This window comes from Podarcis vaucheri, assembly GCF_965113315.1.
Source record: "Podarcis vaucheri genome assembly, chromosome: 2".
Taxonomy (NCBI): Eukaryota; Metazoa; Chordata; class Lepidosauria; order Squamata; family Lacertidae; genus Podarcis; species Podarcis vaucheri.
Window position 1 is genome coordinate 52,852,691 of NC_138760.1, and position 27,468 is coordinate 52,880,158.

Here is a 27,468-nt window from a genome sequence, read left to right on the forward strand (position 1 = left end):
CCATGCTGTTTATAGTGAGAATCATTTATAGTCCGAATCAGTTCCCCAGCATGTGCCGCTGTGTTTATCCGTCCGAAACAGTCTCGGGGTCGGCGTCTTCTCCCGCTCCGTGGCATTGCTGAGGGTCGCTGCGATACACACTCGCAATTCAAGAGACGGGATGCGCACGGGATGGCCCTCTTTTTTATTATTCTTTTGGCTAGCGAGGAGGAACGATCCCTTGAATTAAAAACAATAATCATTTGGAAATTTGGCCCGTTGTGGGCGGGAAGTTTTCCGTTTTCTCCTCGCTCTTCTTGGCTTTTACGCGGATTTCGCTCAGGGGGGCTGGACAAAAAGACACCTTTGCCTTGGAAGAGCGGAGCGCGCAAAGGGACCGGTAGAGGGGGCGCAAGAGCACGGAGCGCCAGCACGGAAGCAAGAGGGCTTTTTCTCCTGCTGCCGCTCTTGCCAGGAACTCACCATAGAGAACAGGAGTTCCGCTTCCGGTCCTGGTTTCCCTTTTGTCTGACCCGCGAGGATGGAGGTGCAGGTGGCTCAGTGCGCGGAGCGGCTTCAGCGGCAGGTCAGAGGCGCGTGCGTCCTTCTGTTTTATGGGGCGCGGCTGGAAGGCGAAGGGGAGTGGAGGGCTCAGGGCGGCAGAGGCAAAAGGGGGGGGGCCGGAGGCAGCGCGTGGCTGCTCGGAGGAGGCCGGGCGGCGGCGGGAGGCGTTGCTTATTCTGCCGCCAGCGCGGCGCTTCTTTCCCTTTCGAGGCTCTTACGTCAGCGCAGACCCCGCTTCTTCCCCCCTCCGTGCGAGCGGTTCTCTCTGCAAGGCGTGTGAGGGGTTCTCGCTTCTTCCTGGCTCCTTAGGGGGCGGGGTCGTTGGGTGAAACCTTGACGCCAGCAGAAATGATTAAAACCAGGGCTGCCCGCCTGCCCTTTTCGCCAGCTCAGTTGCCCCTCCCCGCCCCCTGCCTGCTTCTCTCGGGTCAACGTCTGAAGTGGGCAGCAGGGCCCCTGCAGAGAACAAGAGATTGAGGTCGCGAGTACATATTAGCTCTCATGGGCGATACGTTGGGAAGCCCACCTGTGCTGAAGTTGGCAAAGCTAGGTTTCCTAAGGGCCCCTGACCCGTCCTTTTTTTTTTTTTTTAACAAGAAAATTCCCCTGCCTTCACCCATCGATCAGTATTTTCGCACAACAGTGCAGTATAATTGAAGGTAACAACTGCTACGTTCTTGTTAAACCAAAATGAATCTCAAAAAACCGAAATGTATCGATTGCCTTGGGCACGCTTGGATGGAGACGCTGTAAATTTGTAAATGTACCAGTAGAAAATAAAATATCTGGAAATTAAGCATTCCAAGACATGTAACAATTCTCTTTGTAAAACGGATACATGCAACAACTCTTGGCAGAAGGTGAATGGGTTTATTAAAAAAATTCTTCCGTGCTTTTTTATACCATATTCCAAAGTTAAAGAGGCACATAGTTACATTTAATTTCTAGCATATGTGGGCGTTTCTTAGAGGAAATTTCATTTACAGTAGAGTGCTGCTCATTACTAGCCTAACTTTTAGGTAACTAAATAAATAAATCTGAATCTGCTAATAGTAATTTTATTTCACAATAAATTTCTAATAACTATAATTTTGCCACATGAGACACTCTTCAGTCACAAGTTTAGGTGTGGTTAGCAATTTAATGAAATTGTTTGTGAACTAGTTTTTGAGCTGGGGAACATGATGGGTAAGCCATGTGGAGACTTGTTCTTTTTTGAACAATGCAGGGCATGTTGTTTTGTTTGTGCTTCTAAAATAATTTCTGCCAGGTGTTTGAGAGAGGCAAACTGAAAGAGTAGATAACCTGCAACATTTTTAGAGCTACACTTAATAATAATTTTAGTAGTGGAAACTGTTCTTTCTGATTTTCATTACTTCAGCACTCAGGATAAACTTTATATGATAAAGTATTTATACACATACAATATATTGGGAGGTCCTAGAAGGTCTAGACTGCAAAAGAAAACAACAGAGCAGGCTTGTTGAGAGAAAGGGACTGATGGCTTCTGTTTCTTCCACAACGTAGTTTTGTGTGGCACTTTCATTTCTCAGGCAGTTGTATTCCTAGGATGATAGACAAAATATTTTTGATGCTGCCTTTGATTTGTATCCAAATTTGATAAGGGGTGAAGGTAAACATATTCAGTAATCAGCCAAAGCAGGCAAACTGTCTCTGATGTTGGGGTACCTTGCATTCAGTTCTGGTTTCTTAGTTTTCCCCATAAAAGAGGAAGCATGGTAGGACCTTTTGGATAAAATCATACTGATACGTAACAATAGGTTCTCATCACTCACTCAGGTGGTGGTGAAACTCATAATGGATTATCTTTGCTCCATTCAGTCAGTTATGCTTGCACTACACAGAACAAGCCTACATTTAATGGAAATCTTAGATGATATGGTTATTATATGAATATCACAATCAGCAATGTTTATCTACTGTACATATTGCTAGATAAAGTCCCATAATATCAGATTTTTAATGAACAGCTAATGTCATTATGCTCCACCCCTCTTTCCTTAGCGATTGGTTGGTGAATTTGTTGCTACTAATTTTTAACAGTGTAGTTAGTTTAATTATGGATAATAAATACTAAAGATTAAATTTTGATGCAATCGCTATTATATATTACCATAGGGTAAGAAAGAGTAGGTTATATACTACTGGTTCTATTTTGCATCCTAGGAAAAGGAAATCAAGTTTCTGACTGCAGAAGTTGATCGTTTGAAAAACTATGGATGTTTGGGAGTTTCCCCAAATTTGGAAGGGTTGCGGGAAGAGAACGCAAAACTTAAATATCGCTTAAATGTTCTACAAAAGGTATGTTCCCTTTCTGAATAGTGCGAAGTGTGGGAAAAGTAAACGAATGGTCATGACTGTTGTGATTCTCAAAATTATCATTTGTCATTGTGAAGAGAATGAGAAAATGTGATTAACGCAGGAGAGATTTCCCACCCACCCCTTACGGTTGAAATTATTCTTCCTTTGAAATTTGTGCAGTATTGTTCTGTTTTACTGATACGTTGACCCTTAAGAAGTTCTTTTTAAAATGTTATGAAGAACCTAAAATAGTTAATTACACAGAAATGCATTTCTCTCTTTGATTATGTTGTCTAGGGCTGGCCGATAACCTGGTTTTAAACATCGCAGTATATCACTAGCTAAACATTGTGATATATCACAACTTATTTCATCTGAAATAAGGGTGAAGCTATGTAGAGGCATTAGCTGGCTTCACGGTTTTCCTCACATTGTGATTTTCCCATAACATACACACACACTCTGCCACGTCAAAAATTATGAAACTGATACCACAATATGGACTTCAGACCAGTTTTGAACAGTATATCGCCCAGCTCTAATTGTCAGTATTCTTGTTCTTTGACCTGGGATGCATCTACACCAGCTGTTTCCCCCAGCGTACATCCAAGGAACAAGAATGCCTGGATAGGTCAGTTGGCTAGAGCATGATGCTGATAATACCAAGGTTGCAGCTTCAGACTCCATATGGGACAGCTGCATATTCCTGCATTGCAGGGGGATGGACTCATAGCTGCCAACATTTTCCTTTTTTTAAGGGAATTTCCCTTATTCCGAATAGGATTCCTCACAAGAAAAGGTTGACGGCTATGGTTGGACTACATGATCCTCAGGATCCCTTCCAACTCTACAATTTTTTGATTCTAAGAGTGAGAGGCTGCACTTGGTGCTGTCAATTAGGGCTGTACTTTTGGTGCTTTGAGAGGATGCAAGTAAATTGCTGTTTCGTTTAACAAGGCAGTCCTCCCAAATACTTTTGCGTACATTTGGCTGGGGGTAGTCAAGGAACATTCTCTCCTCCCCAAATTTAGCAATTCTGCTCAGTGAAAAAGAGGGTTGCATCCTGCTTTTTAAAGTGGCAGGTTTTCTTTACACCACCAGCAAGTCTACTTGTAAACAAATGACTGTTTGCAAGAATATTTCTTGAACATGAAAACCTTCTGCCTGCTGCTTTCTCACACAGCAGGCTTTTGAAGCTGTGACAGTCTTCATTCTCTTTAGCAGGGTATTTTATTTACAAATCATTTCTGTGTGTGCAGCTATTTTATCGTTGTACTCTGAGCATGTAAAGAGAGCATGCCTCCCTTTATTCTAGGTAAAAATAGATGGAACCTGACACAGCCATCAGGGTTTGTTAATCTTTGTTCGCCTGAAGTCTGATACATTTTGTAAGCAGTGAAAAGCTTTCTTTTGCCTGTCAGCTGGAAGAAGTTGTGTTTCTGCAGAAAGCAGATTAGGATTCATGTATGTTTGTGTTTACACACACATTTCATTTTAATCATGTGCTATGTTTAGAGTCCTTGAATTGAGATGCACTGTTCCAATGGGCTCCTCAATCTGATGGATGGATAATTAGATTTGTGTTTTCATTTAGAGCCTTCAGGAAGAAAGGAGTAGAAGCAAGCCATCAAAAGGCATGATTAACATCAATAGTCGCCTTCAAGACATTTTTGGAGTGGCTATTAAAGCTGCGTATCCAGATCTAGAAAATCCTCCACTGTTGGTGACACCAAGTCAGCAGTCCAAGTTTGGCGACTATCAGTGCAACAGTGCTATGAGCATAACCCAGGTAATTCATAATGTGAGAATTTGTCGTTGTTCTCTAGTGCTGTATCCAAACAGCACAAAGCCACCCAGCTGAAAATATACATTGCTCAGCTTTGTGCTAATGTTGTAGTTTGAGTGGAACAGCGAAAACCAACCACTCTATATCAGTCTCTCCATTTCTCAGAGAAATCTAGCCTACAATTGAGGAATCTTTTCCTTCACTCTTCTATTGTTCACATTTGAATGAACACAGTACACAACAGACAAGTCTTAAAGCATTTAAAATGAAGAGAATCTAGTCACATGCAAACATGAAACATCATGAAAACTATGGGTTTTCACTGCTGCACCAATGGGGTTCTGCTGGTGCAACAGGATTTCCATTCATCCATGTATCCCAAAAATCTGCTCTAGAGGGTCCCCCAATCTTTGGGAGCTGATTTTGAGAACAGGCTGGAGGAAACATGACAGGAAGCTCCATTATTCAAGCAAAGCTGCAGCATTGGCTCTACCCTGGGAGGATTACATATCAATTATGGAAAAGCCAATATAATTCTGCCTCGGAAGCAGGGCTGGCGAATGTGGGGCCCTCCAGATGTTGCTGGACTACAGCTTGCATCATTGCTGCTGGCCGTACTAACTTGTTCCCCTCCCCATTTTGACTTAGGAAAAAAAATACATGTTTTTTTTAAAAATGGTTTAATTTTGCCTTAACACTTTCCAGAATCTTACTCATTTGTATTAATATGAAGCAGTGATTTTCATTTTTGTAAACTGTCCTGAATAATGTACATGCTAGAATGTCAAGACCTGTATTTCCATATAAACAATTAAAACAACAGTAAATCCTGAACTACAGAACTGCTACCTTTTTAAAAAACCACCTCTAAAATCCTTACCAGTATAGTTTCCCCCTTTGATTTAAAAATCAGTGGAAGTTTGCAGTGGAAGTTGGACTTCCTGTCACATCCCTTGGAGGATGGTGAAGTTACTAAGCCTGGCAGAGATCTCTTTCCAAACAATACTGTTACGTGCCAGCCGGCAGCCTCTCGGCATGAACCTCTTTTGGAGAAGCAGCTCCACAAATGTGTGTTCTCTTCTTCATAGAGCTCATTAGCATATGCACTTGGGTGTCAGCCAGCCCAACACAAGCTTGCAGTGCCTTTTTAAAATATTTTTGACCGCTGCTTTACCCCAATTAAGTTACTGTTAGGAGTCTGGTCTGGTGCAGGTTTCTCAATGTCTGTATTGTTTGTATTCCTTGATATCATAAGGCCTCCCCTCCCTCCCCACAACTTTTGACAGCCCCTCCAGAGATGGGCATGGACACAAGCTGCTTTATGGAATGTCTCCACCCTGATGCACTTTTTGAGCTTTCTCTCTGCCAGCGTTGACACCCAAGACATGTCGCTGCTTACTTTGCACAGTTTTGCAAGTGCTAGGTGTTTGCTTGGCTGATCGTTACTTTCATTGAAATTGATTTCAGTAAACATACCCCCCCCCCCGCCCTGGCCATTTCCCAGACACTAAATTTGTTTTGAAATAGTATCTGTTCCTTTAAAAAAAAGGAATCTCCCACACATCCATGCACCCACCTCCACACACTTTCCAGCCATCAAAAAATATTTTTCATCCCAAGTGAAGCAATGAAATTTTTGTTCTGTATCAATCATTCTGGACACCAGCCATTTGGAAACTCCTGCTTTTATCTTCAGCTCCTGCTCCACGTGAATGAGCAGTTTCTTGATGTATCGTGCAACATTTTTCAGAATGCTCAACACTTGACAAACAGCAAACATTTGGAAGCTGAATTCTAAAAGGTGAAGGGAGAGAGCTGTGTGTGTATGCAGGCGGGAGGGAGGGAAAGCAAAGGAGAAAGCAAGCGATATATCTCTAAAACTAATAGCCGCCTAGCCCCTCCAGCTGAGAGTGCAAGCACAATATGCTAATGAGCATGTACAAAGACAAAACACATTTGTGACTGTTTTCCACATTGGCAGGGCACATGGAGAGACTGTCGCCTGGCACGTACGCTCTTGTCATTTTTTGAGGATTGGTTTCTGAAGCCAAGCAATACATCAGAGAGAGAGTACTTGCCATAGAAAGACTACTTATTAGAAAGGAAACCTAGAATCACCTACATTTTGCCGTGGGAGACCATCTGGCTGTTGTCCTCCAATACCAATTCTTTTCAGAAAGATCAGTGGGTTCCTCCCTTTTGAATGTGTAGAACAGCTTTTGCAGTCTGGTGCCCTCTAGGATGTTTTGGAATGCAACTCCCACCAGCCCAGCCAAAATCTGCAGGACCCCAGGTTGGGAAAGGCCAGTGTAAAAGTCATCTGTAATGAGTTATGCATCTCAAAAGATGCATACCCAGAAGAATCATTTGAATTGCTCTGGCTTACATGTGGCAGATGTGGAATTGGCAACTAACTGCTGCTCCCATTTCCTCTGACAGGAAATGGCAACAAAGGACCACACATATGCTTGAATAACAGTAGGGTCCTCGGGTATTTATTCAGTTTGTGATTGCCTCTGCTATATTTACCCGGTGGGATTTTCCAGGCAGGCTGGTTTCTTGACAGATTCCTGTGAAAAGGGAATTCCATTTTCATCACAGCTGCTCAAATGATATGAGCCTGTAGAGGTTTGCCTCAGGTTCTCTGTGTTCTCCTCAGTCAAGGATTGCGCTGAGACCTCTTGCTGTGTTTTTCAGATACTGCTCAAGACCAAGGAGCAAAAAGTGAGCCCGAGAGAAATAGCTGATAAGATTGCCAGAAACATTCCTGACAATGAATGCATAGCAAAGATTGAAATCGCCGGTCCTGGTACAGTTACTCTGTTTTTACTTTTCTGGGACATCTCAATCTAATGTTATGAAGTATTATGATGAAATGACTCAGTAGAATTCTGAGTCCTTTAGAGATGAACTATAAGAGGATAAGCTCCTTAAGCTTGATGCCTATTCACCCTACCAGGAATTCTGACGTGTATCCCTGTGACATTCTGGCTTCCATAGGCAGACAGCTTTTAAGGCAGAGGAGTAGTACCTTGGAAGTCGAACAGAATCCAATCCGGAAGTCCATTCGACTTCCGAAATGTTTGAAAACCAAAGTGCAGCCTCTGATTGGCTTCAGGACACTCCTGTGGCCAACCGGAAGCTGCGGAAGCCCCGTCAAGCGTTCGGCTTCCAAAAGAACCTTAGAAAACCAGAACACTCACTTCCAGTTTTCTATCGTTTGGGAGCCGGAATGTTCAATTCCCAAGGCGTTCGGGAGCCAAGGTACGACTGTACTCAGTTGGGCATTTCTTAGGAAGGTTGCACCATGTGATAATTCTCTGTGAGTTTCAGCTTGGTATTTGTGACAGTTGGGAAGCATTTTATTTAGCTCTGCAGTTAAAAATGAATGTGGCTCTTTCAGATTGGTTAGCAGCAATTTAAATGAAGAAGTTTGGGAGAGAAATTAAAATAATGTTCCCTATAAATATTATTATTATACTGAATCATATACATTACCTGAGTGCTTGCTAAATAAAGGAGAAATTTTATTGACACCCAGTGCCCCTCAGTGAAAGTGATCCTCCTAGCAAACTAATTGCTGACCAAGGCTGCTTACAGGACAGCATGGACTATTGACTTCTGTTATCTGTTGATTAAAACCAATGGCACTTTGTCCTTGTATCATTATCAAATTGATTTTTTCCCTGTCACTGCAAATGAGTTGCCCTGTTATGGGTAATTCTGCAATACTGTGTTTTTAACAAAATATGTGCTCTGTGCAAAAGAAATCAAGGTCTTAATATGTATATAGTCTCAGAAATCATTTTCACTTTTTATGCTTTTCTGAAGGTTTCATTAATGTGCACTTGAAAAAGGATTTTGTATCTAAACAACTAAGCAGTATGCTGGTGAATGGAGTTCAGCTGCCTGCTCTTGGTGAAAGGAAGAAGGTATGACAGTAAATGGTTAACTAGGTCTTTTCTTAGGTACTGCTGCTTAATGTTCAAGGCAAAGTGTGCATTTGCAGATAAACTATTTCAGTTGTTTAATATGCACTCAGTCTGCAGACATGCAAGAGCAGGGTTCCAGAGCCCCACATGGCATGTTCTGTGCCCTTCTGGCAGCCCTCAGAGAAGTTCCTCCTAAGGTCAGAGGTGGCTGTTTGCCCTACCTGCCCCCCCCGTCTTGTTAGCATTGAAGTGTTTTATGTGAATGGGAGTCTTTGGTTTTCTAATGTTTAGCAGATGTAAAAGGGGACATTTTGAGTTGTGTTCTGTAGAGTGCTAAGGATTCTCATTGAATGTTCTCCCCTGCACACCTACTACAGGAGAGGCAGAAAGTCCGATTGCTTAGTCCTAATATTTAGTTGAATTGCCTCCCTTAAAAAAAAAATAAAAAAAATTATTGAACAAGCTCTGTGAATCAACTTTTAGTTTTTTCTTTGTTCGACACCTTGTGAAAGGGTCAGTGGCCCAGTTTGCCGATAATGCTAAGTGTGCACATGCAGGCTCCCGGAGAAAGAATTGCAACCGCTATGCTCTCCCCTGATGGTGTTGCTGTGCTACCCAGCGCTAAGCTATGGTTTGACATATCAATACATCCAAGCCAAGATTTGTGTTTTTTGCCTCTCAGATAAATCATGAGTTGTAAACCAAGAGGAAACTTTGGTTACAGCTCATGATTTGTCTGGAGCATGACAAGTCGCAAGCCTGGGTTTGGATAGGGTCCAGGTAGCATGAGAGCAGCAGAATTAAGGGAGGAGTGAAGCAGTTGTAATCTTCCCTCCAGAAGCCTGCATGTTTCCCCACTCATGCTAAGCCATGGTTTGGCTTGGGGTTATGTGTGAGCCAGGTCAGTGTGCGTAAGCACCAGAACAGGATTTTATATATTGTCTTTTCACTGTGGATAGTATCTGAAGGTGTCCATAACTGAACAGCGTGAACAAAATATTCACTATTTGGCTCACTTAGGCCCTGTGCATATGCAGTACTCAGTGCAGGAAGTCATTCAACATTACTTGGAGATTATGTTTAACGAATGCATAATATGCACAATTCTCTGTTCATGCTTCCCACAATAACCAGTGAATGTGTACAACAGCCAGTGTTTATGTGCATTTCCTAATTGCAGATATATATAAATGATGCTTCTTTAAAAAAAAATACTTTGCACTGTTTATAATTCACATGTTTTTCATTTCTTGTCCTACATAAAGGTGGTGATTGACTTCTCCTCCCCTAATATTGCAAAAGAGATGCATGTAGGTCACTTGAGATCAACTATAATTGGGGAGAGCATGTGCCGCCTCTTTGAGTTTGTGGGGTTCGATGTACTAAGGTAAGTCCAGCCATGGTAGAATTGCACAAATGCTCAAAATGTATATGGGCACACACTTTCATTTCTCTTGTCAATGTGGATTCTCAGTAATTGCCCATACAGCGGTGTTGCTACGTGCCATGGAAGTGCTATTCCTTTATGAAAATCACTGCAAAACCCTATGTTTTGAACCCTGCACACATCCACCATCCTTTATTTAACCTTACTTTTCCTTCTAGAACTCTTTCAGAAACACTTTTTCCCCTCTCTTTTCTCAGAGCCTCTCAGCATGCCAAGCAAGGCTGGCCACGCCCCTTGTGGTATAGCTGCAAGGCATCTGGGAACCCTGCGCAAGGGATTTTGACAGGGTTGTCCACCCACCTGTCAAATTTGGCATGTGGGGTAGGGCCAGATAAAGATCTGCCCCCCCCCTCCCGTTCCCCACCTTTGGCTTGAATGCATCCAACTTGCCCTTTACCTACTGTCCTTGACATTTGACATACACCATGCAATACGACATTGAGATCTAACTTGATTTGAATGTCAATGCAAGTTGCTTCCTAATTATAGCCTGGAGTCACCTATCTTCTGCATTTCACTCTACAAACATCTTAAAGCTTCAAAGGAGAACAACTGTCTCTATCCTGTAATAGATATAACTTTACCGCAACAAATTTGCCTAATTAATTTAGAAAATTTAATCACCTTCCAACTTGTTTTTCTGGAAAGGATAGTGTATGAGTTGCGCCATAAATTATGTCCATAATCCCCAAACAAACCACATACTGTATAGGATTTTTTAATATTTTTTAGCAGTCCATTTCCTTCACAAAACAAGCCTTGTATCTTATCCACAGCTCTATTCAGAAGATATTTCAGTTGTGCTTACAGTCTCACTTGTTTTGTGATCTTTACTGTCTAGATTAAACCATTTAGGAGATTGGGGTACCCAGTTTGGCATGCTTATTGCTCACCTGCAAGATAAATTCCCAGACTATCTGACTGTTTCTCCTCCCATTGGAGATCTCCAAGCTTTTTATAAGGTATGTTTTATTTCAGATATATGGTTACCCCTCCTGTTGTTGCTGCTGCTGCTTAACATTGCTCAGAGCTGGGTTGGCTAACTTGTGGCCCTCCAGATGTTGCCCTACCCCTGACCATGCTGCTGATGGGGCTGTGGTGCAACTACCTCTGGAGAACCACAAGTTAGCCACCCCTGGATGAGAGGATACTAATAGCACTTGAAAATGTATACATCCTGCCTGAGGGTTTTGCTCTTGGTAATACCAGAAGGAAGTATTCTTGGTGAAGCTTGAGGGAAGGTTTAGAGCACTTAACAAAATCAAAAATCAAACGGCAGCCATTTCCATGGAGAAATTTGAAGGAAGTCTGCATGAACTATGGTTTCAATCTATGCTTAGCTGTCTTGTAAACGTCTACAAAAATGTATTTTGCTGTAAGACTTTCATAATGATTGAACTGAGTCAGTGCAGAGACTTAGGATGAGGGAGTGACTTTATCATGGGAATAAGTTTAGTAACAAACAGTGGGTGAAATCAAATGTTGTACAAGCTGAAGTAACAGCACTACCTCCTTCCTCTCCTATCCCCCCACCCCCTGCAGCTTCTGTGCTCTCCCAGATCTGCTCTGAAAGTTCCCCTAGCCATCCAGAGCAGATTGTGGAGTCTGCAGCAGATAGAAGAGGGAAAAGTAGTTCCACTGGGTGAACAGTTTGATGTCAACTACTATTGCAAATGTTTTAATCTTCTGAAACATTCATGCACTGTAACCCTCCTTATTGAAACAAAGGCAGTTTATATAAAGATTGGACTAATTGCTGAGTCACCTTTTTGAAAAGGGTAAAATAAATATACAAACAGATTCTGTATACTCATTTCTGATGGCTTAAAAAGCCCAATCCAGGATCTGCATGCACAAATCCACATGGATTTGATACTGTTCATCACCTATTTCTAGAGGGGGGGGGTAAGAGGGCAACAATATTGGACCAAATTCTGCTCTTGATCAAATTGTTGACAGCATTAAGCATAATTCTTGATTATCAATTTATCTTGATAATTTATAAAATGAGAGTTGCTGGGATGCAGGGCTCTTCGGTAATGACTAATTCTACAGTTAGTTCTCATCGGAAACTTGGAGAATCTTCTCCAGATAAAAAGGTAAAGGTACCCCTGCCTGTACGGGCCAGTTGTGTCCGACTCTAGGGTTGTGCGCCCATCTCACTTAAGAGGCCGGGGGCCAGCGCTGTCTGGAGACACTTCTGGGTCACGTGGCCAGCATGACGAAGCTGCTCTGGCGAGCTAGCACCAGCGCAGCGCACGGAAATGCCATTTACCTTCCCGCTATAAAGTGGTACCTATTTATCTACTTGTACTTAAGGGTGCTTTTGAACTGCTAGGTGGGCAGGAGCTGGGACCGAACGACGAGAGCTCACCCCGCCGCGGGGATTCGAACCGCCGACCATACGATCGGCAAGTCCTAGGCACTGAGGTTTTACCCACAGCGCCACCCGCGTTGTTGTACTGCACAACAATTTATATGTGCTAATACATGGAGAAGTTCAGGCTGCAGTTGGTGGATGTTCCCCGGGATATTAATGACAAGCATTAGGCGACTCACTATTGTCTATTTGATCTGTTTCGACTATTAAAAGTATTTCTCTTTACTATTTATTACCTGTGCTTTTGTTTGCTTTGTTTTGGTATACTGTGGAGGATATTGTTTCATGGTGTCTGTGTATTCTTCTTAACCTAGGAATCTAAGAGAAGATTTGACACAGAAGAGGAGTTTAAGAAGCATGCATACCGATGTGTGGTGCTATTACAGAGCAAAAATCCAGATTTCATTAAAGCTTGGAAACTTATATGTGATGTGTCCCGGAAAGGTGACTAGGAATTATGCTACCTCTATCTTTTAAGGATCCACCTCTTTTTCAAGTGGACCACTTTGGGCAGTTTTGGATGATGAGGATTATTATTAGTGTTCTTGTTGAAGCCCTGTAAAAAGACTGGGATTTGAGGGTGATAGTTTCAGGAGTCACAACAAAGAGTCTTGTGGCACCTTTATTTTGACAAAATATTTTCTAAACTAGATGCATGGAGTGAGAACCTCAGGTGCTTTTGTGTGTGCGCGTGTGTGTGTTTCTGTATGTGTACACACATATACATATATGTGAAGGAAAACAAATTTAAAAGTTGTAGCTGAATGGCAATGCAAAAAGTACAGTTTAGGTGTGTTCAGACTGATTCTTTAGAGCAGCATTTTAGTAGTAGTGAACAAACATGACCTAGCAAGGCTGGTCTAAAGCCAGTACCTCAATTTTCTTATTTTACTATGATGTTGATGATGCATTATATGAAGTAAATGAAAGGGCTCAAAATTCCTCATTTCATTCTTTCTTGGTCAGAGTTCCAAAAAATCTACGATTGCTTGGACGTTACCATAATAGAGAGAGGAGAATCTTACTATCAAGATAAGATGAATGATATCGTGAAGGAGTTTGAAGAAGGAGGTAACACAGCTATCTGCAGAATGGGGAATTAAATTCCTCAAGACTATTTTTCACCATAGTACAATGGGTTTCTAAAGCTCTTTGATAAGCTTGTATTTTACTATAGAAGAAGTGGGGAATCCTTACCACTACCACCCAAGAACCACAGTCCTTTAGAGATCGTGTGCTGGCGGAGGTTGGTCGCATGGCAGTAAAACAGTCCCATCCATTCATGCATATCCCATGAATCCATTCTTGCTTGTGCATGCACACACACACACACACACACACACACACACACACTTCCCTACAATTTGCCTTGAGAGAAAACTTCTCATTTGCTCCAATGGCAGGGCTCTGGATCTGGTTAGGGATCCTGAGTCAGAGAGGCTTTAACACTTTGCTTTCTGCTGTAGTCCAAAGTAGATAATGGCCCTGCAGCTGCTGTTAGCTTTAAGGAAAAAAACTCGCACTGAAGCAAGTTGTAGTTCTTCCAAATGCAAATTACAGGTGGCTGATCCAGATTAGGAAGGCCCTCAGGAGGCAGCAAAAGGTTAAAGCTTCCAGATCAGGAATCAACACTGGCTTCTGCTCCCCCAGTTTCCATTCTAGTTAGGAAGGAAGAAAAGCCCCTCATTCTGCAGCCAGCATGAAAGCTGAGGAGTAGAGGCCCCAGGGACCAGATGGAAGTGCTGCAAAGTTGGAATGAAAGGTTATTCAAAGGATAATGTTCGAGCACTGAACTACATGCAAATGCTGCAGGAGGGGCACTTATGGAAAGAACCTCTCAGCAGGAGGAAAGATCCTAAAGTCTACTACTTGCCCTCCTCACAACCACCACCCTCCAGGCTGTGTTTTGCTTAACCAGCCTCTGAAACCAGCTATGAGGAAATGACCCAGAGGTGGATGAGCTCTGCTGGAGAGAACTGGCAGGTGCAAAATCTTTTTAAACACTCATCCCTCCTGCCAGTTCTCACTAGCAGGTTCCCCTCAGCGCCCACATTTCTGTTATCTTGGCAAATGTAGGTATGGAAAAAAGCACATCCCAGGATAATGTGTAGGTTCTAACTCTGTATACCTGTTGTCATGGCACTTTGTAACATGACAAAATAGGTTGGTTGTTAAGTGTTCTTCATTGAAAGGTTTTGTACTTGTGTTTTTATTTGTACATTACTGTGTAAAAATACCTTGCTTTCCAAACCTCATTTCTCATTTATTTATTTCTACCCTTAGGATTTGTGCAAGTGGATGATGGTCGGAAGATTGTGTTTGTTCCAGGGTTTTCCGTTCCCTTGACAATTGTGAAATCTGATGGGGGGTTCACATATGACACCTCAGACTTGGCAGCATTGAAGCAGAGACTGTTTGAAGAAAAAGCTGATTATATAATTTATGTAGTAGACAGTGGACAGGTGAGTTTCACTGACCTTTATTTTGTGGTCCTTTGTTTTTTAGGTTTTTAGCTTTTTGAGTGTAAAACTACACACTAGTGTATTCTTCTCTTTCTAGTTGCTTCTCCTTTGTCTTAAAGCAGGATTCTGAACCATAATAAATTACATCCACCCCATATTTTAAGCCTACAGATAAAGCCACCTTATTCACAGTACTGTAAAGGGCAGAAGCAATCATGTTGCTTGCTAAAAAGGAGTCACCAAATTATATAGGTCTCTCTCCCCCCCCCCCCCCCTGTTTAGCAGAAGCCTTAAGAGGAATGGTTAAGAGTTTGGGTATGTTTAGCTTGAAGAAGTGAAGACCAAGAGATTATATGGTAGTTATCTTCAGATGTCTGAAGAGCTGTCACATGGAAGATGGAGCAGGCTTGTTTTCTGCTGCTCCCGAGGGTATCACTTGAACCAGTGGATTCAAATTACAAGAAAAGAGAACCTGATAAAACATTAGGAAGAACTTTCTGATAGTAGCAGCTGTTCGAAAGTGGAATAGGCTACCTTGCAAGGTGGTAGATATGCCTTCATTGGAGGGTTTTAAGGTGTTGTTACCACTGTATTTATATATATATTTAAAGGAAAAAACTCAAAGTAGTTTACAGCACATTAAAACCAACACTATCCAGAATACAATATTACTGAAGAAAGTCAAATACAAAGTATGCATCCAGAGTCACAGAATTAACCAGTAACTAAAATACTATCTTAAATATTTCAAAAGAAAACACTACATAGGAGGTTGGCTGCAGAATGCACATTTAATGCAGCAAAGAACACATGTAGAGATTGGGCTGTCATCTGCCAGGGAGTCTTTAGTTATGGTTTCTGCATTACAGGGGGCTGGGCTCGATGACCCTGGTTGTCCCTTCCAGTTTGGCATTTCTATGATTATGTTAGTGCTGGTGCTTTACCATTAGTTGTTTTAATGACGTGTTGCTTTGCAGGCTGTGCACTTACAAACCATATTTGCAGCGGGTCAGATGATCGGCTGGTATGACCCCAAAGTGACCAGAGTAACTCATGCTGCTTTTGGAGTGGTGTTGGGAGAAGACAAGTAAGTTTGCAGATAATTTCTTCAGTATACAGTAGACTGAATTGTGTTGCTATTCACAGACTGGAAAGCTCAGGATTCTTTTCTGTTGAAGATGTGTCATGTGATCACCAAGGAACTTGTTATGTGCATTGGCTTTGTACTTCAAATCTTCTATCCTTGTGTTTATGTAAGAGCACCCCATAGGCTGCACATTAGAAATTCCAGGCTTCCCGCCTTCCAGCTGCAGCTCCTTGTGCTGCTTCAGAAACAATTCCAGAGCATTTCCCTTCTAAAGTGCCGTGTGTGTGTGTGTGTGTGTGTGTGTGTGTGTGCAAGGAACATGGTAGTTATGGTAGAAAGTGTGCCTCTTTAGGTTCCGTACACAGACTTCGGCAACCCTTGCAGCTCTTGTAGATTCTGATTGTTGTGCATTGCTATAGTTATTGAAAAATGCAATGTTAAGAATAGATAAATCTTTCAGTGAATGTGAGTCTCAAATGCTAACATAATCATGTAGGAATAATGTAATGCATTGCATTGGTTGTTCACTTCAAGTCATCATATAGATAACTTGTAGATGCAAATGTGTTCCTGAAATCAAAAACTTTAGTATAGGACTTAACAGGGTGATGTTTTGTGCTATTGAATAACTGGACTCATCTGTTGCATTACTGGTTCCCAAACTTTTCATTGTGAGTGGCTCTCTGGGCCTAACTCTTTTTCTGTCTTTTGAGCTTGAAATCATCTACCAAATTAGTTTGTTGAGTTTTTCTTATTTGTCGGCACACTTCACGTTTAGAGAATAGCCATTACTATTCCAGCGTGACCTTCATTTTGCACTTTTCTCGTTAGGTGTATTGAACTGCATCCTCACTGCAACCTAGTGGCCCATTGCAAATATACATTCGGAAGCTTCACTGTTATGTTACAACATCTTATATTGGTTTACATCTGTTCCCTTGTTCCTAATGATTATAATGAAAGAACAGCTGTGCGATCTCTTTCTTGATATGCATGTCAGGATTCTGCTGTCTGTGCTGGAAATTTGTGCAACTATATCTGCCCATTACACATTATGCACTTTTTATGGGTATTATTATCTGTTTTGGTAGCAATCACAAGTTAGGTAGTACTCAAGAGCAGGTAGCAGTGTACTGTTTTGCTGTAGGAACACTTGCTGCTTCTGTCTTCCCCTTTTTATAACTGACTGTCCCCATTCCTTCCTGGGGCTGTGGTGATCTTTCCTCTCTCTTTTTCCTTATCTAAATACATTCTGTATCCCTATATTATTTGGATTATAATTCTGCTGAATTGTAATGGTATGAGTGTGGCCACAAATTTAAAATCTATGTAGTTCAGTGCTGGAGCTGAAACAAAATATTTATTGTAGCTTTCATGAAACAAGGTGTGTGTCTGGGATAATGTATCTATGTTGGTGAAAAGACCAGCAATAGTTTCACTGTTTTCATCTGGAGTAAAACTTTCTACTTGAAAAGAGTTGTCTACTTAGAAAAGCCACAATTTTCATCTTTTGTTGCCAGAAAAAAATTTAAAACCCGTTCTGGAGATACGGTACGGCTGATTGACCTTCTTCAAGAGGGACTTAAGCGTTCAATGGACAAACTGAAGGAAAAGGAAAGAGATAAGGTAACAATGGGCTTCCTTTTTCCAGTGTCTAGAAAGTAGACTTTATTCTTCTACTATCTGGTTCTTGTAAGGGAGCATGTTGCTGGCTTGTAGCACAAACCAAACCCAAGACCTGCCGGGGTTAAGAGTTCAGCAGATCTTGTCCTTTCCCAGTTATGCCAGCTTAAGTCCTTCACCTCAGCTCATCTGGCAGAATTTAAGACAGTAGGGCAGAACAAGGAGATAATTACTCAATTGGATCATGTGACTTAGCAACCCACTGCAATTTAGTCAGCAAAAAGGGTAGTGTAAGTGAAATTCTTCTGGGGAAGTTTGGAATAGGCATGTTACGCCACCAGCTTTCTAAAGCTTTGATTACTCTGTTAGTCTGTCCACATATTTGTCTAGCCTCATCATATGATGGCAGTGAATTTGCTGTGTTGCCAGTAGTACTTTTCCCTGACTTTGTCCGGGGAGTTGACTTCACTGCTTAGTGTTAGGAGAAAGCTGTTCAAATCTCTCCGAAGTGAAATATGGTAGCATAGACAGTTGGTGCTCATTCTCGTTCCTACAAATTCATGTGATATATTCTGTACTTAACTACAGAGCCCCAAAAGCATGTGCACCCAAGCACATTTGAAAATGTACATGAAAAGTAAGTATGTGGGGAAATGAGCAGAAAGATTTGCTTTCAGTGGTATTGACTGCAGACACTGTCTTCTGTGGATGTCTGGATCCTGTTAGAATTACAGTGGTGCCTCGCAAGACGAAATTAATCCGTTCCGCGAGTCTCTTCATCTTGCGGTTTTTTCGTCTTGCGAAGCACGGCTATTAGTGGCTTAGCGGCTATTAATGGCTTAGCGGCTTTAAGAAAAAGGAAACAAACTCGCAAGAACTTGCAAGACATTTCGTCTTGCGAAGCTAGCCCATAGGGAAATTCGTCTTGCGGAACGACTCAAAAAACGGAAAACTCTTTCGTCTTGCGCGTTTTTTGTCTTGCGAGGCATTCGTCTTGCGAGGTACCACTGTACAGGATAGATGAGAAGTAACAGAATTGAAAGAATGCAGCTGACTCACAAAACTAGTGTGTGTGTGCAGAACTTTCCATTCACATGGATATGACATTTTACTTCACAGTGCCAGTGTTGTTACTTAAAAGCAAAGAAGAGAAAGATTGGGTCTGATTTGATAATTTCTTTTTGAATTAGGTTAGCTTTGGATTTTTCTCATGGAAATAGGTTAAAGTAATGAATCCAGGTTATTTTTCTAACTTGCAGCATTCACAATTGTGCTGCAAAACACCAAATATAATTTGGGGGGGGGGGGAATAGGTCAATTCTGCTCATCAGAACCAGTGTACAAAACATTATGCTTATTTGAGAGTTTTCTAGGGGAATCTTCCAGAGGATTAGGTAGATTACATGAGCTCTTGACCAGGGGTGGGGAGTCTGTGGCCTTCAATATGTGATTGAATTACAGCTCCCATCAGCTTTAGGAGCTGTGGCCAAAGTTTAGAAATATTAGAGGGCACTACAGTCTTAACCACAAGGGCCACAAGTTCTCTATATCTGCCTTGGACTTTTTCAAGCTTCACTTTTTAAGAATATTGAATTTAAAACATGAAAATAAAAGCCCCGCCCGCCCCCAAACTCTGTTGCTTGGAACTTTTTATCTGGTCTACAAAGTAAATCTTATTTGCATTCCAGTAGATGGCAGCAGAGGATAAAATGACAGGTTAGTAGATCAGCTTGTGTGTGGCTTTTGCATGGGGCATCAGCTTCATTTGCTCAGAGTAAAATTGTCCCAAAGCTGTACAAAGCACTGGTCACCTTGCCAGGGGCTGTGTAATTGCTACCACTTCCATGGCTGGTCTCATACTCTGTGAATGTATCAAGCTTCTGCCCAAATGATTTCAGCTGTTCAGAATATGTTTGCCTTGGGTTCACTTCAGTTGCTGTTCAGTCTAGGTTTCCCCAGTTCTGTCCCCTGGTTTTGTGGTGCAGCCTTGTCACAATATGTGTTTTATTTCTCTCACAGGTTCTTACTCCTGAAGAACTGAAGGCAGCCCAGACGTCAGTTGCCTTTGGCTGCATCAAGTATGCAGACCTTTCCCATAATAGAATAAATGATTATATCTTCTCTTTTGACAAAATGCTTGACGACAGAGGAAATACTGCTGCTTATTTGCTGTATGCCTTCACGCGAATCAGGTAAAGAAATTTCTAGCTTCTAAATTTAAGAATTGGACAATTACAACCTGATACTGCTGCATTTCCAACTTCGACGTTGGAAGATCGACTCAGCTGCATTCCTATTGGGTCTAATATGAGACTTGTTTTTGTGGCAGATCTATAGCAAGGCTGGCCAATATTGGAGAAGAGACACTGCAGAAGGCAGCTACACAAACAAAGATAATATTGGACCATGAGAAGGAATGGAAACTAGGCAAATGCATTTTGAGGTTCCCTGAGATTTTGCAAAAGATTTTAGATGATCTTTTACTGCACACCCTTTGTGACTACCTCTATGAACTGGCTACTACATTTACTGAATTCTATGACAACTGCTACTGTGTGGAAAAAGACAGACAAACTGGTGAGTTAAGTTCATTTTAAAGGTGAGAAGGGACAAGTATAGAGGGTTGCAGGGGGCCAGAGAGAGTAATGGATGTAAGGGAGGTACCCCAGTCATATATCTTCAAGGTTCTTTGTAAACTAAAAGGGTAGAAACATCCACTTTATGTAAATGTTGTGGCAGAGGGGCAGGTTAACCTGAATTTTGAGTATGAGTAAAGGTTATTCAGGGAGTTTTTCTATGAGTAGAATAAAACATTTTAGAGGAATCTACTCTTTTCCCTTTTTGGAACTAAGTGGTCCATTGATTCAATCATTGAAATTCCCAAGGCATGGGGCAGTGGTACCATTTTCTTAATTGAGCAGCACAGTGGCATAGCTGGTGGGTGGGTGGTCCCAGGCACTTTTTTTGGGGGGGGGCGGCGCAACCAGGTTTTCCCTCCACAAAAGGGGAGACTGCTGCCGCCCCCCAGGAGGGAGGAAGAGGGTGTGGTTTAAGAAAGCCTGCTTCTCAGCTGCTCAAGTGCCCTGCTTGCATGAGCCAGAGTGGGGGCTTTGTTAAATTGCTCTGCGGGTGGCTGTGTGTCCCTCAGCAGAGCAGTTTTAGAAAGCTGCCTGCCCACTTGGTCCCTCTGTGGTACGGTGGCTGAGGGACTCAAAAGCGGCTGAAGTGCTGCTGGGTGAAGCCTTCATACCAGTCCTAGAGCAGAGGCAGATAAGAGCAGCATTGCTTCCCCTCTCCATTGGGCTCTGGAGTGTGAGTGTAGCCCCCATGCTAATTTGCAAGCCTGGGGTGCGATTGGACTGTTTTGAAGCAGTGGGCTTCCACCGTGCCCCCTTGGGGTGTAGCAGAGTACTGTGGAGTACTATTGCACAGAAATGTGAAGGGACCAGAGAGAGAGAGACAGCTGGCTCTGCTGACTAGTAATCTGGAGAGCAACATATCTCACTTTGTTTTTTGTGTCTCTTGTGTAGGCAAAATAGTGAAAGTGAACATGTGGCGAATGCTCTTGTGCGAAGCAACAGCTGCTGTTATGGCCAAAGGTTTTGACATCTTGGGAATCAAACCAGTGCAGAAAATGTAACTATGCTGACTTTTCAGATAACTTTTCTACACACAAAAATGAACTATTTAGTTGACTATTATGGCCTATTTGAAAAATAAAAATGTTTAAGTTTGTCTCTACTCCATGTTGTAGGGCAGTATTTATTGTAACTGCTTTGATCTCACTGTGTATACAGGTGGTATGTCAGTTTTTGGTAAAACAAACGATCATTTTGTCCTTGCCTGCAAAGTCTAGAGCCACAAGAAGCAGGAGGTAATGTGATTTCTCCCACTGCTGTAGTTCACAAATGTCACAATGGTTAATAACCCTTAGTGAACAAAGCAGTCATTGAGTGCTTAACCTTTTTATTGAAGGTATATTGTCTGAGCTTATAAACACAATTGACACTAAATTACAGTATTTTAGGAAATGCAATGAATGTACAGACTTAAAAGTATCATATATATTATCTTTTCCCTCCCAACCCCACAACCCTTTTTTCCATTTCCAAAACAGCGGGGTACTGCAAATTGAAGTTCAAAATATGTCTCTTCACAAGCCAGAGGCTGCTCTGTTGGAGGGGCTGCCTCAACTGCTTTCACACAGGCGATGGGCAGGCCACCTCTTCCTCCCAGGAACAATAGGTGTCCCAACTGCCTGCCAGTGCAAAGGCAGCCGAGGCACAGATGAGCGCCTTCTTTAAACTGTTCTGCTGAGGGGCGCAGCTGCGTGCACCTCAGTGGAGCAGTTTAACAAGGCCCCCACCTCACACAAGTGGCTTCCCCATGCCAGCTGTTAGGCTGAAGACCCTCCGCAAAGGCCTCCTGCAATTTTCGGCAGCCCATAAAATGTGCAGGTCAAGTTTCTCACCCCCACCCACTTCCGGGGCGCAGCTCAGAGGTGCTGGAACACACAGTTCCACTGAAAATAGAAACCCTTTTTCTGACTGTTTCTTCACTGTAAAAAGTACAAATGTCTGTAACCAATAAATTAGAGCATAGCTTCCTATATGATCATTATATTCCTAATAGTTTAGAATGCTAAAAACAGAAAAAGACATCACAGGTGCGGAGTTCTCTTTAGGCAGATAGCACTGCTAAAGTATTATACACATTTGTTCTCACATTTTTAGTTTATAAAGCATCTGGGAGGAAATAAAATCTCACATTTACACATTATTAGAACATCAAGATGTTCATTTTTCAATAACTTATTTTGATAGGTAATATTGAACAATTTAATTTTCTCAGTAGATTTTTTTTAATAAAGCAGTAACATTATAAAATGCATAAAAATGTCTTAACAGTTCTAGAATGCTTCAATTACGATAATGAAGTCTGGTAAACTTCAGCTTTGGGCACCACACATTTGATTTAACTTCCAAAAGCACCATGTCATCTTTGGCTTGCTCTCAGTATGATGAAGTTTTAAAGGACTCTCTAATCCTTACCAGTTCTGCAGCACACATGTGACCAAAAGCCCTGTTGTACCATTCAGTTGTGCGGCCCCTGCCAATAAATGAAACGGCCTGTTAAAAAAAACTAAAGTCTTAAATGATTTCTCTTCCCGACTATTGGGCCAAGTTGAGCTAACTGTGCTTTCCAGCAAAGTGCTTTCCAACAAGGCTTTCCACCCCATCTCTCCCCCAAAATCTCTCTGGGGAACCCACAACAGTGCACAGTACAGATTGTTCCATCTGGCAAGCAGAAATGCTATAGTGCAACACTTAAATCCACCCTTCATTTTAGGCATTCCTCCTCCACCACCAATGCTATAAAACTACAGTCATACATCGGGTTGAAGTAGCTTCAGGTTAAGTATTTTCGGGTTGCGCTTTGCGACGACCTGGAAGTAACGGAGCGCATTACTTCCAGGTTTCGCCACTTCCGCATGCGCTCAAAATGCCGTCACATGCATGCGTGGAAGCGGCAAATCACGACCCGCACAGTCGCGGGCTCTACTCAGGATGCGAACGGGGCTCCGGAACGTATTGACTGCATGTTTACAACACACACGAAGCATTGCTTCTGAAAATTGTTCAATCTTTATGCAGATTTATGAGGAGGGTGCCTAAAATTACTTTTCTAAATCACATGTGGCCATGAAAGAAGCACTTAATCATTATTAACTAAAAAGACTGCAATCAAAGCTTCTACCACATCTGAACAAACAGATGTAGAAGTGCAGTGATGAATAACAAGCGGCCAGCCAATTCACAAACAGAATGCCAGTTTTTCATACTCGAATCTTATTCCTCTAGCAAGCCCTTGACCTTCATTGCATTTGAAACCTCATCTATTATGTCAAGCCACTCTAAAGAAAAATAAAAGAAATATAGATACCTGGTATCTGTTCGACAGACATGTGTGACTTTGGATTTCTGAGTGCCGACTACTTCTATAAGATACTGACAAAGTAGGACCTGACCCAAGATCCCCGTCATGGTAACACCTTCACAGTCTATTGAGGTAGCTGCTAATATGCATGTGCTGCTTTGAGGATCAGTCCGCCAAGTCCTGGAAAAAAAAGGTCAAATCAATAATCTCATTGGCTATCAATATGCCATTATGCTTATGAACTGAAACCATGCTATCAACTGTAACAGCTCATTTACATCAACTTCCAGGCTCTGCACATGATCAAGGTGTTCAGCTGTATGTATAAAAATAATATTCAACTAAGGTAAGTCAAGTCATTACCTCTGCTGCAGCTCATCTCATAATTAACAGCAGTTGGCATAGACAGGAATATTGTAGATTCCTTACCTTAGAACCACATATTCTCGTGGAGGAAGTGGAGACATGCTCTCCGTTGCATAGTGGTAAATGTCTGTTTCATCATCTAAGATTTCTAGGACTCTTGTTTGTTGAAGGCTTGGGTTCCATAGGTGCTGTTCCATCAGTATCCGATATAGAACCACTTTAGGGGCAGCATCAATTTCAGCTGACGCTTTCCATACCCGGACCAAGTAGTTATCATCCACCTTAGAAGACAGTTAATCCATTAGGAAATGATTTGAGTCTGCCAAAAGCAGCCTGGGATCCAATGGCTGTAGAACCCCTGGAACTGGAGTCAACATGGTCCCTCAATCCATTAAGACATGATTTCCCAAACTTGGGTCTGCAGCTGTTTAGGGACTACAACTCCCATCACCTCTGACCTCTGGTCTTGCTAGCTATGGATGTCAAATCACAGCACCTAAAGTGACTATCCACATATTCAAAATAATAAATTTTCCCGTTTCGGAAACAGCACTATGGTGGCATTTCAGTACTTTTGTGCTCCATGCCATACCTTTTCTAATTAATGTGTGACCTATTTCTCAGAGGGAGGTTATTTGCAAATGGGGCAAGATACTGTTAACTGGTTATTTTCACAGAATACACATGTATTAATGTCATTTTAAAACTCATTTACTCTGAGCCTCGTTAACGTTCTCATACCAAAATTACCTTTTTATATGCAGAATCCACTCCTTCCAAGGTGGAGCAAGTAACCCAGTTCTTGAATTTTTCCTTGGCATCTCGGAGCAAGTCCTGCATGGAGCGCTCCAGGGAGACCACTGTGTTACAGTGCTTTGCTAAGGAGGTTTGGTGTGGATCTACTTCACTGGAGATGGTTTGATCATGTAAATTTTCATAACTGTGATCCAAACAGTAGTCAGGAATCTGCAGAAAAATACTAGAAATTAGTTGCTAGGACACATAGGTCATAAAAAATGGATATCCCAATATATTTCACGGTATTTATTACATTTGTATCCCAGGCTTCCTGTAAAGGAGCTCAAGAACATAAGAACATATACACACAATTGTCACACAGTCACCCATCAAGGCGCAAGCAGAGTGGGAATGTGGTTTCTTGATGCTGAATGCTACAGTATAGCACTTCTACAGTTATGTATGAATCAAACACATGACTTAAGACAAAATGGGAGGAAAGGATTTTTGAGTACTCAGTGTGTGGGAACCACACAGATACATATAAAACACTTATTTGAAGGAACCTAAGCTGCTGTTCTCCAAAAAGTGAGGCTGAACAAATAGTATATCAACCTTTGCACTCTTTGGGGCTTTGCTCCTAGCTCTTAACAAAGTCACTGCCAGCTCCCTGTGCCAAAGCAGAAAAAGTTCGTGCTAACGTTTAGCCTGAACTATTGAGTCTAATTTTGGCCCAGCAGGCTGCACAAATAGTCAGTGCCCTCTCCCTCCCATCCTCTTTTCTCTGCAGTTTCCTCCCCATCCCCCCCTTCTTGCTTTTCTCTTGTTTTTTTTTTCCCTTTCCCACACACTTCATGCCACAAAACAAGGTCAAAGACAAGGGAGGAAGCAAGAATGACTGGAACATCTCAATTGATTAAAAGCCACTCTCCCGCCTCATGCACGAAAGCCCTGTTCACCAGGCCTTTCCAACAAATAATTTCAATGCCAGAGTGGAAGGGCATCTTGGCACTAGTTCATATCTGCTCAAGTGCTGCCAAGAGGAGTGGTCAGAAGGCCCAAATGCCACACATTCTTCACCCTTCCCAGCTCTGGCCTCACGCTAAGCAGGTCAAACTCCCACACACAAGATGCAAACAACGTAATGCAGGAAGAAGAGATTCCAGCGGGTCTACAAGTCAGGACTAAATGGGCATAACCAAGGTCATGCTGTGCTCAAACAAGAGACTGGAAAACTCACATTTCCCCTCATCATTAACTACTTTTTAGATCAATGTAGAAAGTGGTATACTGTTGGTTTCATGTTTAACATGGGTGCTGCCCCTCAAAAAAGGACAGGCTGAGGAGTCATGTCCACACTATAAGACATTTCTGAGCCCATATTTAGCATAAGCCAAGAAGAAACCAAGGGTGGCGGAAAGTAGCAAATCAAAGAATCAAAATAGCCAGGCACTTGCTTTCAACTGTGCTTAGAAATTTATGACTTACTAAATTAAACATGTCCACTATTAACCTATTCTGGCTCTGAACTCTCATACAATGAATCAAAGACCATGTAAAGGAGGAGGAAGGTGATGGTGACAGTACAAATGAGAAGATTAGGAGTCTGATGAAGAACAGGATGAAAGTAGTGAACATGAAGATGAAGAGGAGCAAGAGGATTCTGGAGATGAAACTAGTGTGGTACCAGTGTTTCTAGCCATCATGAACTTCAATGAGTCACTGGATTTTGAGATTTGGGAGGAAATGTTGGAAAGCATCAAACCCCAGGAAGGTGAGCTGATCCTACTCTATAAAGTACAAAGACAAGTGCTCCTGGAACAGTTACCTGTTCAGCCTGGAACAGTTATCTGTTCAGCTCCAAGTGATGGCCTATAATTAAGCCGTTGTAGTGACACTGCCTTATGTCCTCAGTAATCCTGCCAATATAGTTGTAAACTGCTTAGAGGTTTATTTATTTTAATACTGAGCAGTATATAAATTGAATGAATAACTAGTAATAGGAGGACTGCTATCTTGAAGGCTTATTTACACAGCCAACCAAACTGGATGTTGTGCATGTTCATTCCCCGTTCTGCATCATCTGGCCATGGGTTCCTCAACCCAAAGCCCAACTCTACCCTGGGTGGCATTTACACATATCCAAATCACCACTAGCAGAGATGCATGAAGCTCAAGGTTCAGCTTTTTGGAATATAGTGATTTGATATATATATAGCATTAATTATATGCTTCATAGTCCTATGAATCAACCTTTATATTGAGCTAGCTCAAAATAAAAATGCAAACTGTTTCCTTGCTATCAAGGAACTAAGAGAAAGTAAATTTTGCTTGTTTAGAGAGGTATACTTCCTGGAGCAAAAGACCATTGGTGTCTGGTACTAATGAATACCAATTAAGAGTTGGTCCAACATCTGCTTTTCATTATTGCCAACAATGAAAAGGGCTGCTGTTCTGATTTCAAACCAACAAAGTATCCACTACACAAGTTTCTAAGCAGCATGAGGGATGGAGGATGCCAATGAAGTTAAAGCAGTGGTTCTTCCTGAAGAAAGCAACTTACCTGAAAGAGTCTGTTGCACTCCATTATCATATGGGCCAGGCCTTGAGTTGCAGCCAGGTTCTCACTCAGGTCTCTCTGGTCAGGTTTTCCTGTACTGTGCTTCCTCTGGCTGGACCTAAGGAGAAGAATACAAAGGGCTGCTTATTCAAATCACACAATGTAGCTGGTAAGGGCACTATCACTTCAGACTGCAGGTGAAAGGGAGGGATAGAAATGTAAAATAACTGCTCCTGGTTCTGTGGCATGTTTTGTTGTCAATCTAAACAGTGACAGCCCTCTAGT

At 42.1% G+C, this 27,468-nt stretch overlaps 2 protein-coding genes across 5 annotated transcripts in view; one reads left to right on the forward strand and one right to left on the reverse strand.

Annotated features, from left to right (window-relative positions):
* The first annotated feature begins 239 nt into the window (after window positions 1-239).
* On the forward strand, window positions 240-21,316 carry RARS1 (arginyl-tRNA synthetase 1). The gene is made up of 15 exons (XM_082213048.1): window positions 240-565; window positions 2,731-2,865; window positions 4,460-4,654; window positions 7,349-7,460; window positions 8,483-8,583; window positions 9,849-9,970; window positions 10,872-10,992; window positions 12,725-12,854; window positions 13,377-13,481; window positions 14,694-14,872; window positions 15,850-15,959; window positions 17,480-17,585; window positions 19,602-19,774; window positions 19,912-20,159; window positions 21,113-21,316. The coding sequence occupies exons 1-15, from the start codon at window positions 521-523 to the stop codon at window positions 21,220-21,222; spliced, it is 1,992 nt and encodes a 663-aa protein (XP_082069174.1). The 5' UTR covers window positions 240-520; the 3' UTR covers window positions 21,223-21,316.
* Window positions 21,317-21,650: 334 nt separating this feature from the next.
* The window catches only part of LOC309526777 (rho GTPase-activating protein 7-like), a 107,044-nt gene continuing 101,226 nt past the window's right edge, over window positions 21,651-27,468 (reverse strand). For all 4 annotated transcript variants that reach the window (XM_082213013.1, XM_082213011.1, XM_082213012.1 and 1 more), the window contains exons 10-14: window positions 27,187-27,301; window positions 24,636-24,851; window positions 23,949-24,166; window positions 23,526-23,699; window positions 21,651-22,691 (exon numbers count right to left, since the gene is read on the reverse strand). In XM_082213013.1, coding sequence (XP_082069139.1) covers window positions 22,595-22,691; window positions 23,526-23,699; window positions 23,949-24,166; window positions 24,636-24,851; window positions 27,187-27,301 — 820 coding nt within the window. In that variant the 3' untranslated portion in view covers window positions 21,651-22,594. The remainder of the gene's footprint in view (window positions 22,692-23,525; window positions 23,700-23,948; window positions 24,167-24,635; window positions 24,852-27,186; window positions 27,302-27,468) is intronic.